Consider the following 17,757-nt stretch of genomic DNA (forward strand, 5'->3'; position numbering starts at 1 on the left):
TATGCACAGGTGCTTTTGCTATAGCCCTCAGCTTCCAGGCAAAGATAGGTAGTAGATTTCAAACTCTCTCTCAAAATAAAAAAAATAATTAGAGAAGAGACGCGAGACCTGCATGCCCACAGTCTCCAGCCCAGGCCACCGCTTCCCCCCGCGTCCCGTTTACACCATTTACTTACCACACTTCACAGCTTACAAGAACCATCTCCAAGCCACGCTACTTTAAAGGGGAGCCATCTCCCCTTTACCGTGAGGGTGTTTGCTGCTTTATCCCCCTGCCCCGACGGGGACAAACGGGGAGGAAGAGGAGGAGACAGGCTAGGTGGGATTTGCTCAGCACTTCTCCCCCTCCTCCTGCTTTTAACCCCAGGATCCACCTCGGTTTCTCACCTGCATGGAGAGGTGTCGTTTCAGCTGCCTGTACGGAGTAGACGCCGAGGGTGTCAGTGACTTTCCGTTTTTAAACAAGCCGTAGAAGAAGTCCTCTACGCTCATGGTGCCATCTTGCTCCAGGTTATGGAGCACCTCTTCAAGCACCTGCAAGCGGCAAGGGATAGAAATCACATCTGCTACGGCCAAAACCACCACAGTAACAATCCGGCACAGCAGAAAACACCCTGTTCCCAAGGCTCTACAAAAAAAAAAAAAAACCCCAAAAGAGTTACCTGCATCAGCCTAACACCGGTACAGCAACCTTCATATAGAAAATTAGAGCCACATACGCTACGAAAATCCTGCCTGTAAAAGCATGTAAGCTCCTGGTCATCTTGGAGCCTCCGTCTTGCGAGGCAGCGTGAAAACCCCTGGTTTCCTTCTGCTCTCCAGACAGGGTGACCTCAGGAATTCAGTGCAAGGTAGAGAGACAGATGCCAAAACCCCAGCACCTTGTGAAGTGACCAGGCAAAAAGCCATAGTAAGACACTGCAAGGTTATAATAAGTCTGTTTTCTGCTTCAGGGCAGTCTGCTTTCTCAAAAGCAAGACCAACCTTATTAGGACCAGAGATATTAAGATGAGTCCCTCACTATTTCTTTGTCTACAGTCTATTTTTTCCATTTTCTGCCTTGCTATCCTGAAAACATTTTGTTGCAAATGCTGCAAAGGAATACCTGCTCAGAAATACATTTTATGAAGGAAATGATTACAAGCCATGTTATTTTAAGATGCAAAACAGTCTGATTTTTTTATAAAACTAAATCCTAAACTGACAGGAGACTTTTTTTGCTAAAGAAATAATTTTCTTGTGGACTCTTCCTGGAGGACAGAAACTGCCTGCAGGCCTTCTCAAACTCAAAAGCAACTATCTCTGAATATTTTAACCCATATTCATTGTCTAGCTAGAAGATTTCTGGGATTAAGGAGACATGCTTGGAATCTAGGATATGCTTTTAAATTCCAGTTTACTCTGCGATTGCATGAGAAGACACGCACGCTATGGTGTCAGTAAGGCTGCCAGCTGCCTTCTCCTAGAGCAGCCTCCCACGTCTGATGGTTCGACACCAAGAAACTCGCTGGAAAGCCGCGAGCCGGAGCTGAAAACCGCTTTCCAAGCAGCGACCTGTTAACCAGCACTTGTGCTTCAGGCTTGCGGTCAACCGCAGGACAGACTTTGTGGGGGCCGCGCTAAAACCCAGGCGCACGTGCTGGTGCGAGCGGGTCCGTACGTGGCCACTCACCTCCCCGGCCGCCGTTTGGAGCCCATACTGCTCGCAAATGGAGACGAGCTTTTTGCGGTTCAGGTGGCCGTCCCTGGTGATGCCGAGGTGCTCGCAGACCTCCTGCAGTTTCTCCTCTATCCAGTCCGGGGTGGGCAGCGAGACGCTGGGGGAGGCGTTCAAGTCGTCTGGGTTCCAGAAGCGCAGCTGCCCTGGAAACGGGGGGGAAACTGCTCCGGTTTCTGCCCATCCACTGCACACGAGCGACCACCAGAAGACCCGGGCGTTCTGCACATCACAGGAGACTCGCTGCTGCAGCGGGCAGAGCCGCCCTCCTTGCTCACCAGACCCCACGGGACCATTTGCCTTACCTCACCCTGCACAGAGCACACTTGTAATTTTGGGGTACAGCTACCGGCACCAGCACGGCTATCGGACTCTACCAGAAGCAGCAGATCCTGCTCAGCATTCGAGACACACGTGCCACCGCAGGCGAGGGAATCCTGCGTCCAGGCGCAGGGCGAGCTGCGGCCGGGACCGTGGCCAGGAGGATCTCTGGGGACGTGCATGAGTCCGATGGCCAACGCGGATGAGTCCGATGGCCAACGCGGATGAGTCCGATGGCCAACGCGGATGAGTCCGATGGCCAACGCGGGCTGGCGGCCAGGGGAAGCACAGCCCTCCCACCTCGGCCGCTGGCATGAATGGAGAAGGGACCCTTCCTCTTCTGGGCAGTTATGGGATCAAGGGAGAGGCCTGAGCAAGTTGCATATCCACGTATACCTTGACCAGGCTGAGAACTTCGGTGGTTGCCTGTCTCCATAAGTGTCACCCACCCCAGGTGGATCTGCCTAAACTCCCATCCCCTTTGAATGTAAACTGTAGCGTACGTTTTGATGTAAGTACTTCCAAACACCCCTTCAGGGGAAGAAAAAAAGACCAATAGCCTTCAGCTGAACACATTTCCTCTACCTCCAGCAAGTGCCCGGAGCGCAGTCTCAGCCAGCTGGAAACGCTCACTAGACACAAACCAGTCAGAGCTTGCTCAGCTGCAAGGCCATCTCCTTGCATCCGCTACCTCATCCTGGGGCTGGAAAAGCGGCTTTTGGAGGAAAAAAAAAAAGCAGTCCCTTTGGATGGGGTAGGGGTTAGAGAGCAGCTGAAATACAGAAGAGGCGCTGAAGCAATTAAAAGCTGCATGGCTTAGTTATAAACATATCTTTGCGTGCTGAGGGATAGTGCCAAAGCCCGACAGTCACCCCGGGGGTCACCCCGCTCTCCCTCACCGGGCAATTAGGAAACATTTAATGACTGGTCCGTGCTGACATCTAGTGCCTACCGTGCTCCACTACAGCCAGCAGCCCCCAGGGCCGGAGCAGGGACCAGGACCAGCCCCGGCTGCTGCTCTGGGGATGCTGAGACCGGGGAGACTGGGAGCACTGGTAGCAGGGCAGCCTCTGCACTGGGCAGGAGGGAGAAAAGAGGGCAGAGAGGGTAAGGCACAAGACTCTGCCCTCCAAGGAGCCCCACTTTAGTTTTCATTCCCAGCTCGGGGCTTGCTTGCCCCATGTGCACCTTCCCGAGCTCTGCACCACGCCAGGCTGGGACTGCTCAGCACACCCAGCTGGCCTGAGACCGTCTCAGTGTGCTCCTCCGATTCATCTTCAAAGGCAAAAAGAGAATAAGCACGTACAAGTGCTGCTGTTTGCTCTTACCCTCGGCCTCGTACTCCTCGCTGTCTCGCGTCTTCCAGCGCTGGGGAGAAAATAAAAGGTTCCCGATTTATTACTATTGCAAGACATCACCCGTATGAAAGAGACTCCACGATCAGCATCAAACAAGCTACACGGCTCCAGCAATGCCGCCAGGCTTTCATCTCCCTGCTCCCCGCGGGCTGGGCTGGCAATCCACAGGTCTTTGATGCTGCCCGTTTCTGGCAGGCAAGGTGCTTCGGTGGGGATAAACCACCGCTGCAGCAAAAGACGCCTAAAACCCTGCAAATCACCCACGAAAGGTGGCAGATGACAGTCCGGCAGGTTGATGGGGAGGGAGGGAGAGAGTTGCCCTCCAAAGAGACCGTGCTGCTTGTCTTAGAGGTATTGATGGTCAAGATGAGGATGCAGGGAAGATCACGGGCTGCATATAGCCACCACCCGAGTTCGGGTTATCCTTTCCTTCCAGCACCCTATTTTCCCATTGCAGAACAGCTACCCGCAGCCCACGCGGATCTTGTACGCGGCCAGCCTGCAAGCCGGGACACGAGCACAGCACGCCGAGTCTGGAGCATCCCCATCACGGGTAGCCCTTGGAAGAAACTCGCATAGCACAACCCCATCCCACGGCCCCGCTCCCCTCCGCGGGCGATCGCACGTCACCCGTGCCAGTCGCAGAGCCCCGGCATCCCGGGCACCAGGGAATGCGCATCCACGACAGGTAATTAAGCCGCAATGAACCCACGAGCGCGATGGGGACATCTGCTTCCAGAGCACGTGCGATCTGGGGAATGAAGCTCTTGCTGCTTTATGCTTTCCCTTTTGACAAGGGGCACCCATCTGCCTGCAGAGCTCGAGGGCCAGCAGCCTGCGCTCGGCCGAGCCTGCTCCAAAATACCTCCACTAACTGTAGCTCCAGGTCAAGAGATGGAGCCGTGCTGCCAACACGCTCTCCGCTAAGCTAGCTAGAGAAAAAAAAACATACTCTTTGCTGGTCTTAAGCCATCCCGCTTCCTCTGTGGCAATATCGCATCAGCTCAGGTGGCACTAGGAGCAGGGCAGAAGTACATTGTTTAAAAATGATTTCCCCATGTACTACACGTTGTCTTGTCTCTACCACCCTTGTACCGGCCGAGGGTATTTACTCACACGTGATGCTCAGGGATATTAACTTCTGGTTTAGCAGCAGCATCGGCAGATGTTACTTCTCCACCGTTACAAGTGGGTACTTCTGCGTGCATGTGACTGATGGATTTGAAGTCAAAGTCACCCAGGACATAAAGAGCCTCTAAATCATCATATAAAAGTTCAACACGTCTCATTCAGATTACAGCTAAAAGCCATTAATCTACAACGTTACCATGGAAACTGGATTAGGTCACTGGACTTTTTTTAGCTCTGCTGCTTGCTCCCGTTTCATCTGCTGGACCAGGCAAGGGCCGTTCGCTGCTGCCGCAGCATCTCGACATGCCCCTCTGCTTTTTGGGGGGCCAGCCACAGGGCGGGAATCGGGAAGAGCCTCGGATGGAGAGGGGGGCTTAACCTTTGCTTTTCCCAGGCAGGCTTCAGGCAGAAATCAGCCTGGCAGAGGCAGGAGGTCACAGGCAGGGCTGGAACCCGCGGCTCTGCTGGATATTCTGGACAAAGCCAAGGACATATATGTTCTATATAACAGAAAGCTGTGGATTTTGGCCCAAAAAAGTGCTGTTCTGCTAGTACCACCATTGAGGCATCAATGTGGCAGATTGCTGGTTTGCCTGATAAACCACCAGGGCGAGCACACAAAAAGCAGGAGCTGAGGCAACAGGTACCGTCAAATTACCGGCTGCAAAGGCAGAAAACAGCCCACGTTCCCAAAACCGCATGAGCTGACGCCATCCCAGCCCGTAACTGCCTGTGCATACGCAACGGCCAACTTTGTGCTGAGAGAAGGTATCTCTGGGTGCCAGACAGAGCTACCACCCTGCGGCCACTCGTCCTTGGCCTTTGGGGTGGGCACCGAGGGGAATCTGGGCAGTGATGCTCGGAAGGGGGGATCCACTGCTGTGTCCAAGTCTTTTTGCATAAGCAACATCTATATTTTTATGTAGAATCAGACCTAAACCATTTAGCACCGGACTCTCTCACTTCAAGGACTTGCCTCAAAACCAAGAACCCCCAAACCACAGCACACAGTAACTCCATAAATACCAACAACCTGAAGAAGCTGAATATAGCCGGGGGGGGGGGGGGGCTGCAGGCTGGAAACCCCCTGCCACCGACCCCGGGGAGCTCGTGTGACCTCCCTCCCCGTGCCGGCGCCCCGCTGGGGAGGGCAAGGGGGTCCCTTTGTGTGGTGGGGGCTTGGGGTCAGCCACCGCCGACGGGAGGACAAAGCGGGGGGGGGGGCCGGTGCATCCCGATGTCGGGCACGGCATTGTTTCCCCGGTCCCGGCGGTGCTACAGCTGGATGCGGGTCACACGCATCGGCGGGCTGCGTGCGGGAGCGGAGGAGAGATCCCAGGAATGCATTATTATTATTTGGGCAGAGCGCGTGCTTGGCCGGGCTGAGGAGCAGATGGCCGAGGCTTTCAATGCTCGCCGCCCTCCAGCTCGGGGCTCGGGCGAGCATCTGCAGCCTGTGCCGTTTGCTCGTGGTGGCCTCTCCCCATAATAAGGCAGCAACCTCTCCCCCCCTGCCATCTGCTTCGGCAAGACAGACCTTTGTTCTCTGCCAGAATATATTGCTAATTAAAATGATGATCAGGAGCGCACGCTGAGCCTGTTCTGCTTTGCACGCGGCAAGGTGAGCCTTCGCACCGACGCTGGCGGCCCCCATTTTTCCCTCCCTGCGTGCTCGCCCAGAGATCAGCTCCCTGGTCTGAGCAGTCGGAGCAGAGACCCCTGAAAGATGACGGCAAATCTCCACAACCCGCTTTGCAAATTGCCTTCAGCCGCAAAGCACCGAGATCGCGTCAATAATGCGCTTTTGCAGGGAGCAAGTGCTATCCTGAGCTGTTATTTGCAGATCCTGGCTTTACGGGACAGTTGCACTTTGGGAGCCTCACATTTGTACATCGAGGACCTGAAGACAAAGAGTTTCAACCTGACCCTCCCAGAAGGTTTTGCTCGGAGAGCCCATGCCATGCTGGAAACCACTCTGCGCAGAAGCAAACACAGAGATGTCTGGGGAGCGAGTGGCTTCGGCGGGCACTGAAGGGACAGAGCTGGGACACGACAGCGATTTCTACAACCTGCAAGAGGAGGGACCTTTCCCAGAGCAGAGCCAGCAGCTGGGGAAGGGGAGATGACAGACGCCCTACGCTGAGGTTTGAAAGTCAGCATGGCCTTAAGACTGGCCACATCTGGCTGCGTAGCCAGTGGTTTGCTGCTGGGAACCCATGAGCCGAAGGATGCTGCTGCCCTACCACCACCTTGGGCTTGGTACCCCGTGGCCACCAAACCTGCTCCCCGTCCCGACCCTGCACCACCACCATTGCGCAGATCATCCTCAGGTGTAACGCAAGGCGAAAAGGAAACGAAAGCAAGGTCACAGCGCTTCCCAAGCCCACCGAGCCCCATCATCTGCATCAAAAGTTTAGGACAAACAAGCTCAAGCGGCAGCCGGGGCCGGAGATGCGCAGCTTTTACCACCGCAAGCTTTCACGCTGCTTTTCTAGGTGCTTTCGTGGCTGCAGCTCCATTAGCACCACATCCATAAAGCTGCCAGAGCCACTCGTTTCTCATCACCCGTTAGCCTAGTAGCATCCGCGGGGACAAACTCATGTGGGTCAGAGAGAACCTCGGGATCCCTACACCACCCTCAGCTCACGGCAGGGTCAACGCTGAATTCGGACCCAGCCGCTCATGACTTTGTCCAGCGGCACCTGGAAAGCCACTGGGAATGGAGGTCACGGAGCTTCTCTGGGCAGCCGATCCCACGCACAGACCAGCCCTCCAGCCTCTCCTCTCGTGTTTACAGAGACGAGAAGGGGAAGGAAGCCTCTCAGACAGAGCCTGAGCCTTTTTAATTGGCACCGGTTGAAAGAAAGCACCAATTAAGCCACACTGCCCCAGTTCTCAGGCCAGCAAAACACCCTGGGCTGGAGGCAGCCTTGCGGAGCGCAGGCAGCAGCGTGTTTATATGCACAGCAGAAGAAAAACTGGGCAAAGGCTGTTAGTTGTGCCGCACCCCAAGAAATCAATGCATCAGGAGTCTCCAACGCCGCCCAGCGTTTCAGCCCCGGGAGCCCCTGCAATACCTTCAAGCAACTAATTTCTACGCATACCAAGAGGATCTTGTTTTAGAGACAAGACAGTAATGCTGATAAAGATGAAAAAAATGGGGATTTTACAAACTTATCCTGATCTTTGCTCCAGTTGTGAGAGAATTAACCGTCCCATCCACCCCAAAAGGTGCAACAAGAGTTCCCACCAGGAGACTAATTCAGCCAACAAGGAGCACAGCATGGTTACGTACCAGTTGAGTTAACTGACCGACCTTGTTAACAGGCTAGCCTTTTACACCTCCTTGACAGCTAAAACAGAGGAGTAAGATTAGAGTGGCCTTTTCCATCAAGGGCATCGCTTCCCTGGGGGTTGTGGGCAGATTAACATTGATTTCAAGGTCAGGGCAGCCCATGTGGCCAGCACCAGGAGACAGATGAGCATCCCCATGGCAGTGAGCAAAGGTTACCAAGAACAGGGTAAAGAAGCTGGTTCTGGTGGCAAAGCTTTTCTCTGAGTTTTTTTTTATTTATTTTTAAGCTCAGCTGCATAGGAGTAACACTGGAAACTGGAAATTTTTCCCTTGCTTCCCCTACACAGGTGGCTGCAGAGCCCCCCCACCTCTAGGAAAGCACAAGTGAAGCCAGGAGACAGAGGAGGGGAGAAAGCAACAGCGTTCCTCCTTCCCACTGGAAAACTCCTACCACGCGCTCCGGAACATGCAACGCTGAATCAACAATACTTGGCAAACTGGAGCAGGCTGGAAGGAGCCCAGCTCCAGGGAAATGCTGCTGTGGCCGTACACTAACGCACGCTACCAAACCCAACCACTCTTCACCTTTTGCTTTTCTGTTCTGGAGAAGCAAGAGGAGACTCTGGGGTTGAAAGCACTAGCACAAAAAGAGCCACAAATTTGGATCACAAAATAAGGGGGGGGGGGGGGGAACCCCTGGATTTTTGAGCAAGCGTATGCACAGGCATACGTGGGGCATGGGGGCTGCCGAAAGCCGTGTCGCTCCCGGGGCGGTCGGCCTTTTGCTTTGGTGCAGGAGCACGCAAGCTTTTTGCTGGGAAAATAAAAAGTAGAAGACTGAGAGGAGAAGCTGATGGCTCTGGATTTAGGGCACTGTCCCAAGGCAGCTGCCTGCTGCGGAGCTCTGCCGCTCGCCATCCCTCTTCCCCATCCCCTCTACCGGAGAGCGCCGGAGCCACGGCCGGGTTTTTGCTAATAGGTGAGGACGTGCTCCTTCTGCTCGCTTAGCTCCCAGCCCACACTTCGTTAGCCACGGAGGCAGCGTTACAGCCCTCGCTTAATTGCTGGCCCGCGCTGCAGCCAGGAGCGCGGGGAGGCCGACGGCATCGGCACCCGGTGCCCATCGCCGCGCGAGCCCGGCTCCTCCCCGGCTTCCCACGGCAGCGGGACGGGGAATTTGGGGCTGGGGCGAGGGAGGTGCCGCTCGGCACGGCTGATCCCTGGGGACCGGCGAGGAGGGCAACCGTCGCCTTTGCCGGAAAAGCCCCAAGGACATCCGAAGGACTTTAGGGATGTCTGGGGGTGACGAGCCCACCCCAGCGCCCAGCCCCTTCCCGCTCACCTCCTCGCAGCCGCTGGAGGCGATGCGCGGGGGACACGCTTCTTCGCTCAGCGGCTCGATGACGGTCACCTCGGCAAAGTCCTCCACCGACTCCTGGAACTCCGGCAGGGACCGCCGGCCGTAGCGTTTGCCGCCTTTGATGTACTTGGGCTGCGCTTCTGGGGAAGAATCTGTGAAATTCAAGAACGAAGCGCATCGGTAACGTGATTTTTTTACAGATCCGGCTCCCGGGTCACAGCACGCAGGGCTGGTTTGGTTGCAGCATTTCGAGCGCTGAATTGCCACCGCCGTTCCCCCTGGGTAAGGGACCAGCGGCTGCTCCTTTCCAGGACCACTACCCTCACCGTGGCATCGGGCCTGATGGGTTGGAATTGGTCCTGCTCAAAAAAAAAAACCCAAACCAAACCAAACCAAACCAAACGCTGTCGCAAAGTGGAATCAGGGCTCTATCCTCCTCACCCTTCCCAAGTCCCAGATCAAGTTTTCTCCGTTAACAGGATGGGGAAAATAACCCTCAACCTTGCAAATAGCCTCAGATGGAAAGTCCACTAGGTCTCTCCTCCTTGCGCTAATCTTTATTACCAGCAATGGGCAGGTTTAAATACGAACAGCGTTGCACACGGGCAGCTCAAGTCTCCTGATTACACAGACACCTGGGCAACCACCACTGCTTTTGGTGGATTTAAATCACAGTTTCAATAAAAGTGTGAAAACAACCGGGTGACTGGAAAAAAAATGGGCAAGTTTGGAGGCGAACGTCTCCTGGGGGCCGACATAAGCAGCTGATCCGGGCGACGGCGGGGCAGGTCCCAGCTTGTGCTGTGCAACTAATGCCAACTGCAAGATCTAAATAACCCTTTGGAGTCATCATCTAATTACAGGGGGCTCCGCTCGCATTCCCCGGCTCCAGCTTCCCGCAGCAAGCTCCTGCCTTCGGGGACTGAATTATCCAGGAGCCTTCGCGGACAGGGATCAAAACAAAAAATAAATAAGCACGTTTTGGGCTATTTTCAGTGAGAATCATCCGACGTCTGGAGCAGGGGGCAAATTAAACAGAGGACCAAATTAACCAGGGATTCAATTAGGGAAAGGCTCTCCACCACGCTTTGTTTTAGTGTTTGCTAACCTCACTGTCGAAACCCCCCCAGGACTCGATCATCTTTATTTTCTGCCACTTGCAGCGCACCAAGGCAGTGGCAAGAGCAGCAGCTTTTTAAAATTTTATTTGCAGAGCGCTCTGGTACAAAATAAATGCAAGAGTGCAATACTAATAAGGAGCAGGGAAGCTGTTCAATCATTGACAAATGGTCTCTAAACCCCCCCTGCCCAAATGCCTCCTTGGATAATATTCCTTTAGATATGGAAGAAGGCTTCAAGCTTGTTAGAGGAAAAATATTCTGCAACTTAGCTATGCAATGAATTATAAAATACACAGGACTAGGAGTCCTTTGATTCCTCCAGCCTTGCACTCCATCCATCCATATTGCAGCTCTAGGGAACAAACCCAGCGCCCGTGTTTGAACAAGGCCATTTTAACAAGATTTGCTGCAGCTGGGACTCGCACATGAAAGTTGTGTGATGAAGTGCGCCGATAGAAAAATCGCAATGAGACAGGCTGATTAAGTAAGAGCCCGAGAACAAAAGCAAACCTTATCACTCCTATTAAAGCCTGCCCGGTGGTGAACAATCTCCATCGAGCAGCTCTCTCTGAAATGCTAATATTTGTGGCTACTCATTCACCCATTTATTTTCTCCCTGCCATCTCCCCGCCCTTGCAGAAGAGGGCTGGGGGGCTTTGTTTTTTTTTTTTTTTGAGAAATAATCTTTCCTCCTCTAAGACAGAAACGCACCTCCGCGCCCATCTGTCTTTGGAAAGATGTGGGGGGGAAAAGAAGCAGTCATTTAGCAATAATGAAGCTATGGTTAAATTTCTGTCTGGATTTCCCAATGCTCAGAAGAGTCCTGTTTCCACCCCCCCCACCCCAACAGCGTGTTTAACCACTGCTGCAGCTCAAAATCGAGCTGTATATCGAAATAAAGGTGCCTTCACGGCGTGCCACCCTGCAAGCGCTTTAACAGCAAGCGGGGAAATGGGAGCTTCTCCCCACTTTTGCGTTTTAAGCATTTGGAGGCTGGCAGCTGATCTCTCTCTCCTCTTTGGTCTGAGCAACCGGGTGTGCTTGTTTTGCTTTTGCAATTAAAAAACTGCGAAGCCTGAGAACGTCCCTGGGAGGAAAAGGCGACCCTTGACAGTTTGAGAAGTGCAGAAAGTTTGCTCCTGCCTCACAAAGCTCCGACTTTGAAATAGGCTGTCCCCGAGCCCAGCTCCGGAGGGGATCCCAGCTCAGGCACCCTGAAATCCCATTTCCAGAGCCAGCGTGCTTTCGTTAACGCTAGGTTACAGCTCTTCCCCCGCAAGCCCCCGTGCCGTCGGCTGCCAGGTGCACGGTGCAGGATAAAGCCCTCGTGTTACGGGGCCACAGGCATCGCACCGGCGTAAGGGACCGCGTCCTGCAGCCCCATCCCCGGGAGCACAGACCCGTCTCCTTTGCAGAAAGCCCCACGCACCATTATCTCTGGACGGGGTGTGCGCGGATACCTCCCACACGTGCAGCATCCTCTAAGGCCCTCTGCCCTCCGGCTTTCCCAACCCAAACCCCCAGCACAGCAGCCAGTGCCCTCGATGCTCCCACCACCCCCGGTGTTTAGGGAAAGCTGAGCACACACGCCAGCAAAAAGCAGCAACCCGTGCTCCCCGAATGCGGAAAATTCACTGACGAGCTGAGCGGAGTTTCTCGTTTCCAGCCAAAACTGATGAGGAGGGATGGAAATAGCCGCTCAGTCCACACGTGCTTTCAAAGGCACGGGAGAAAACAGGAGGGAGATGTCAAAAAATCGATGCTTTCAGTGAGGCAGATGCCCAGGAGACTGCCCTGTATGCTATTTATCCCAAACACTATAAAATATACCCCTGTACTGAACACCGAGGGGAGGCTGCTCGTGCTCGAGGCTGACCTCCGGTACCCCTCCTTCTGCAACCAGCAGCAAGGCGAGATGCTGCTCCTCATAGACCCTCGCTATTGTGCGGCTGACAAGCTGCCAAGAAAGGGGAAAAAAAGAGAAAAAGAAAATAGGTCGAACCCTCCCTGCTTCCTACAGCCCTCGGCAACGCGCGGGCTTAGTAAAACACACACTCCGGAGCTGGTGCCTAATTAGACACTGGGGTCTGATCTGCCCCCCTGAACTGCCCCCGGGCTGGGGGTGAGAGCAGGAGCTGTCAAGACAGCAAGCCTCTCGCCTGCCTGTCCCACTGCCTGGGGTGGGTTTGTAGCCCCCAAAGTGCCCCCTGAAAAAAAAAAAAAAAAAACCCTAAATCTGTATTTCACAAGAACCCCCCCTGATTTAAGCACTGCAGACAGAAGCCATCAATTCCCTGGCTCGCTCCCCCCTCCCCGTCCATCTCGGCAGTTAAACGTCTCCATGGCTAGAGATTTACACTTGATTTTCTGCCTTTCTGCGCTAGATAAGTCATTTCAAAATCCTGCTCTGCCCTCAGACGCTTGGGGAGGAGGCGGGGGGGGGGGGGCTCCCCTTGATGGCGAGCAGCATTTTCATCAAAGCCAGCGAGCACAGACAAAAGGGGTTTTAGAGGAGGGAGACCCTCGCCCCGCCAGCCCATCGTTTAGAGGTGAAATTAATTTCTTTGCCGCTTAAGATTTGGAAGGGAGGGATCCTCCTCGCGGCGGCAGACAGCCTACCGCTGGGAAAAACCCATCACAGCTAGAATCTGCTAAATCCTAATCCCCCGAGACACCAGGTACTGCCTAAACTCCTCTTACTCCCTATTTCGCACTTCGGGCTCAGCAACGGAGGTGGGGAGGAGCGGTGGCTGGGTCACCCCAGCCCAAAAAATCAACACATTTTGGCCCAGAGGCATCGTCTGTGCTTAAGTCACCCCTGTGCGGACAGCAGCACCGGTTTTATACCTGTCCCCAGCCAGGTCTGCTTGCGGAGCCAGACCTTCGCAACCTGCGCGAGCAACCTTTCCCCCGCGGGTGGGATTCCTGCAAGGGCATCATCCCCACCAGCTCCTCTTCAGGAGGGCAGCTCTGTTGTCTCCATGCGCTGGGAAGGAAAAAAAAAAAAAAACAAACCCCAAAAAAAAACCCAACAGCCCCTCGTGACCGCAGGGAGGACGGCGTCAAGCTGCTCTTTAATTTGTCCTGGGTGTTCCTGTAATCCTGCACTCCACCCCGGTAATCCCTCCCTATCCAGGCTTCCAACGCACAGAGCTGACTTTATATTTGCCATAACGGGGAAGAAAAAAAGCCTGGTTATTCCCCCCCTGCCAATCACCCCCATAACTGATTTTTTTTTCTTCCCCCCGGCCCCTTATATCTATTTTATTGTCCCCAGACCCCCCCTCACTGCTACAGTGACCCATGGACAAAGAGCACCGGCGGCAGCAGCACCCAGCCCGGGTCCCACGGGGCTCCCAGCAGCATCTCTCCAGAGCACCAAACCCCGGTAATTCAGGCTGCAATTTATCCGCACGCACCACCTTTGTCAGGCAGCTCCGCAAAAGGCCCGAGGTGCTGCTGGGGGTGACGGGTCTCCCCGGCAGTCACACTCCTGCTTGCAGGAGCTAAAATAACCGCTACTTTTAAGACACATTCAGGCCTTTTTCTGCTTTTCCCAGAGTCTCCCCCATTCCTCTGCCCAACCACGCCACTTCTCGACAGAGCCGGGGTTTTGCCCGGCTGGCTGATGCTCTGGTTTGCAGCTGGGTCTGTGTCCCCACACCAATGTCCTTGAGGGGACAGAGCTGATGACAGCAGCGCTGGGAACCCTGCCTGCCTTCGTTTTCAGGGCTGCTTCCCAGGCAAAGCGCCTGCAGCACGCCAGGACCATCCTCCCTGCCAGTCTTCCCTTCCAAAAGGGAATCTAGCTTCTTTGCAAAAAAAAAAAAAACAAAAAAAAAAAAAACCAACCAACATCAAGGCACACGGCCGCTTCCTTGCAGAACAAACTCTGTGGATGCAGCAAACAGCCTTAAAATCTGTGCCTTCCCCCCCCCCCAAATTAAATTTTCATTTAAATGATACGATTTGGAGCTCTTAACTCAATTTTTCCCAAGCCCGGGGCAGGCTGTAACACCAGCATTTCCACAGTCACTGACAGTTTGACACCAACAGCGCGAAGCAGCTTGTTCTCCCAATCTCAAGTTTGATCTAAATTAAAAGAAGCAAAGACTTTGGCGTTAACCAACCTGTCAAAATGCATTAAAAATAAATGTCTCCCAGGCCTGCCTGGCGCAGGCTGCCTACCTGCACCGCATGCCCTTTGATTACCTGCCTTGCAAAACCCAGCTGACAAACGTGTCCCCAAGGAGGGCTCTCAGACTCCAGTGCAGCCTCTTGCCGCCTGCATTTGTAATTTCCCCTGCGATAACCCCAAATTTAGCCCTTTCTAGAAGATTTATTTATATTTAAATCAAACCGGAGCTTCTCAGCCATACGATTCCCCAACAAATGCAGAGCACCGGATTAGTTTTGGTTCGCTGGGGTGCCGGGGCTGCCTCCCATTCTGTGCCAGCTCCTTTCCGAGGGACTGGAAGGGATCGCAGCAGATCCGACCCCTCACCAGGCACCGGCGAGGCTCCCCCCTCGCTCCCGAGCACCCACCGACCTGCGTCGGGAAATTGCGTTAAGGGATGCCGGGTGCAAGAGCTGTCATCGCTCACCTCCCTCTAAGCTTTAAGAGCTTTGGAAGCGAGGGGTGGAAAATAAAAATAATCCATCAATTGCATCTCTTGGGCCCTGCGGTATTTGCAGCCTATTTAAGGGGGAAATTTGTGATTTTACTGCGCTTTCGAGCGCGGGATGCTCCAGCTGAGATTGATGCTCCAGGAGAGGAAACCTGGAGTTTCCCTCTCCCCTCCTTGCTAAGCTGTTTTTTCCTTCGGGGATTTCGCGTCCCTGCTGCTCCGAAGGCAGGATTAGGGATTTACATACAGGTGTGACACCAGGCAGACCTCAGCCCCCCCGGCTCCAGCTGGAGCTGCAGGGGCTCAGCCCTCACCCCGGCCCCACACCTCCCAGTGCTCCCAGCACCACCAGCCCCTTGTGCACGGGGAGGTGGCGGGGGGCGGGGGGCACACCAAAGCTGTCACCCTATTTCCTGCTGAGGGTCTAAAAAGCCGCATTTTCAAGGCACGCTGAAACAAAGCAAGGAAAAAACAGGACGGTGGGGACTTTGCAGCACCCGCTGCTTTCTCCGACCAGCCCCGACCTGGTTTGTCAGAGGGCTCGTCTTGCTCAGGAACACCTTTGGGCCAGACTGACTGTCCCCTGGGAGAAGGACAGACACCCCAAAGTAGCTTCCTACAGGACCGAGCTCACCCCGCTCATCTCAGACACAAGGAAACAGAATGGACTTTAAAAAAAAAAATAAAAAAATTAAAATCCGTGCTAGACAGGAGGGGTATTTCCATGTCCAGCAGCCCATCTCCAGGAGGAGCTCTTGCAGACAGCTTCCCGTTATACCCTTCACAAAAACAGAGTAGCATCCAAAGCCAGCACGGGTTTTCGGTAAGGCACTGCTGTCCCCCGAGACAGATCCCACCACCGGCTGGAGCGGAGGGTCCCCCGAGGCAGAGCTCACAAACCCTCCTGCCAGGCTGGGGTCACACCACCTCAGAGCCAAAATACTCGAGTGGAGGGCAAGGGGATGTGCCAGCCCCAGCTGGGAAAAAGCAGCAGCAGCAGCATTAAAGCAGCCATTTGATTGCCTGCCCATAACTATCTGCTGCGGCTGGAGAGCTCCTAAAGCATCCCTGGCCACCAGAAGCGTTGTGGGATGGAGAGATCTCAGCCCATTTAGCAGCCATGGGATGTCTTGAGCTTCTGAAGTGCTGTTAGCTGTCTACACGCAGACATCACGTGCCTCTCCGGGCATTTAGATCATGGTAATGGGATATAAATATCTAATAGCTCAGAAAACGCTTTTGTACAAGGCTCCACAACAGACCTTAACTCCCCCTTCTCCCTAGGTCGGGGTCTTCTGCTTGGATGCCCAATCTCAGCACCTAAAAAGCACTTTCTCTTTTAAATCCCTCTGTGAGAGCCACCCACGTCTGCTTTGCCAAAGAAAATGTACTGGTTTAGATAATTTCAGGATTTACCTGGTTCTTGGAAGTGTTCTTCATTTGACAAGGTTCTGGATAAGATGAGGATAAGTGCTTCTTTAAATTGATCAAAGTGGACCTGTGGAAAAAAGGAAGAAAGGAGGAAATCAACTGGTGCCGATAATTAACTATCAGGCCAACAGTCCAGCAGGAAGATGGGCAGCAATGCAAATCACTCAGACCACCACACCGAAACAGGAGCACGCCCGTGTCCGCCGACAACCTCGGCAAGGGGCACGAATGAACCTTGGCTTGTTCGGTCTTGGGGCCTGGAGAAATGGCAGCAAGCAACATGAAGACACAGCAAGCATCTTTGAGCACGTGGAAAAAATGATTGCTATCACAGAATGACTCAAAGCCACTGCTTTAACGCATTGGGTGGGGTTTTCCATCAAGCCAGAAGCCGAAACAACGTGTCCAGAGGACCAGGGAGCATCTCCATCGCTTGAGATGACGTGGCCAGAGTCAGTGGCTCCTACAGCGAGATACCAGTCCTGACCAGTGACGAGATACTGGTTGTAGAAATGCTCCACTACCCTAACCAAGCTTCAGAAAACACTTTCCAAAGCGGATGGCAGAAAGGTGCACCCTTTCCAGGGCAGCCCTGCCCTGGCTCCTGCCTGCTGCAGCTCCGCGAGGGCTGGACTGGAAGTACCAGGTCTGGATTGTGGCTATTGGAAAAACAAGGAGGGATGACAAGGAGGGTTCCCCCCCCCCCACTTTTCCATCTGTGTCTTCCTGGAAAGCCTCCTGCCTCACCGCCACGAACAAAGGGCAAAGGGGCTACAGCATCCTTCACAGCCGCGCTGGGGAATGTCAGCAATTCCAGCCGTGGGGGACGGAAACCCAGGGACAGCTGGGGAAGCTATTTGACATGGGTCAGTGGCGAGGCAGAGCTGCCTGCTACGATTTCTTTTGGCTAAATAAATCTTAGGAGAATTTTTAGCATTGAACAAGAGACTTTGTATTTAAAGAACCCACCGCGGTTGCTCTTGCTGGCAGAGTCGATTGCTGCGAATCGGGCACGAAGGGCAGGAGCTGCAGCCGGAGGGGATTTTAACGCCGCTGGGGGAGGCAGAAGCGGCAAAGTCCAGGTCTGAAGTTCGCCAGCTTGTTCTCGTGGTCGAGCCAGCCCCAAAAAAAGAGCAACGTGCTCCCCAGCAGGCAGGGGACGACAGCGGAGCTGGGGGCTCAGCCACGGGCCCCCCGTGCAGGGCAGCACCTCACACCACAGCTCAGGCAGTGCGAGTCACGCCTGCGGTTTTAAACACAGGCTCCCTGAGTAATTAAACAGTTAGAAATATGTTCAGCAAAGAAACTTGTCAGGGGTGCCTTCATCTGAATACTAATTGCTGCCATTCATTTCCAAACGCCGGTGTACTTCAAAAGGACAGTTTACAGAGATAG

The 17,757-nt window shown here is 54.1% G+C and overlaps 1 protein-coding gene across 6 annotated transcripts in view; it reads right to left on the minus strand.

Annotated features, from left to right (window-relative positions):
• Positions 1 to 17,757, minus strand: part of NIN (ninein) — a 65,026-nt gene that overhangs the window by 35,921 nt on the left and 11,348 nt on the right. For all 6 annotated transcript variants that reach the window (XM_030002405.2, XM_030002396.2, XM_030002413.2 and 3 more), the window contains exons 3-7: positions 16,348 to 16,429; positions 9,165 to 9,334; positions 3,367 to 3,406; positions 1,673 to 1,863; positions 388 to 534 (exon numbers count right to left, since the gene is read on the minus strand). In XM_030002405.2, coding sequence (XP_029858265.1) covers positions 388 to 534; positions 1,673 to 1,863; positions 3,367 to 3,406; positions 9,165 to 9,334; positions 16,348 to 16,429 — 630 coding nt within the window. The remainder of the gene's footprint in view (positions 1 to 387; positions 535 to 1,672; positions 1,864 to 3,366; positions 3,407 to 9,164; positions 9,335 to 16,347; positions 16,430 to 17,757) is intronic.

Source organism: Aquila chrysaetos, chromosome 2, assembly GCF_900496995.4.
Source record: "Aquila chrysaetos chrysaetos chromosome 2, bAquChr1.4, whole genome shotgun sequence".
Lineage (NCBI taxonomy): Eukaryota > Metazoa > Chordata > Aves > Accipitriformes > Accipitridae > Aquila > Aquila chrysaetos.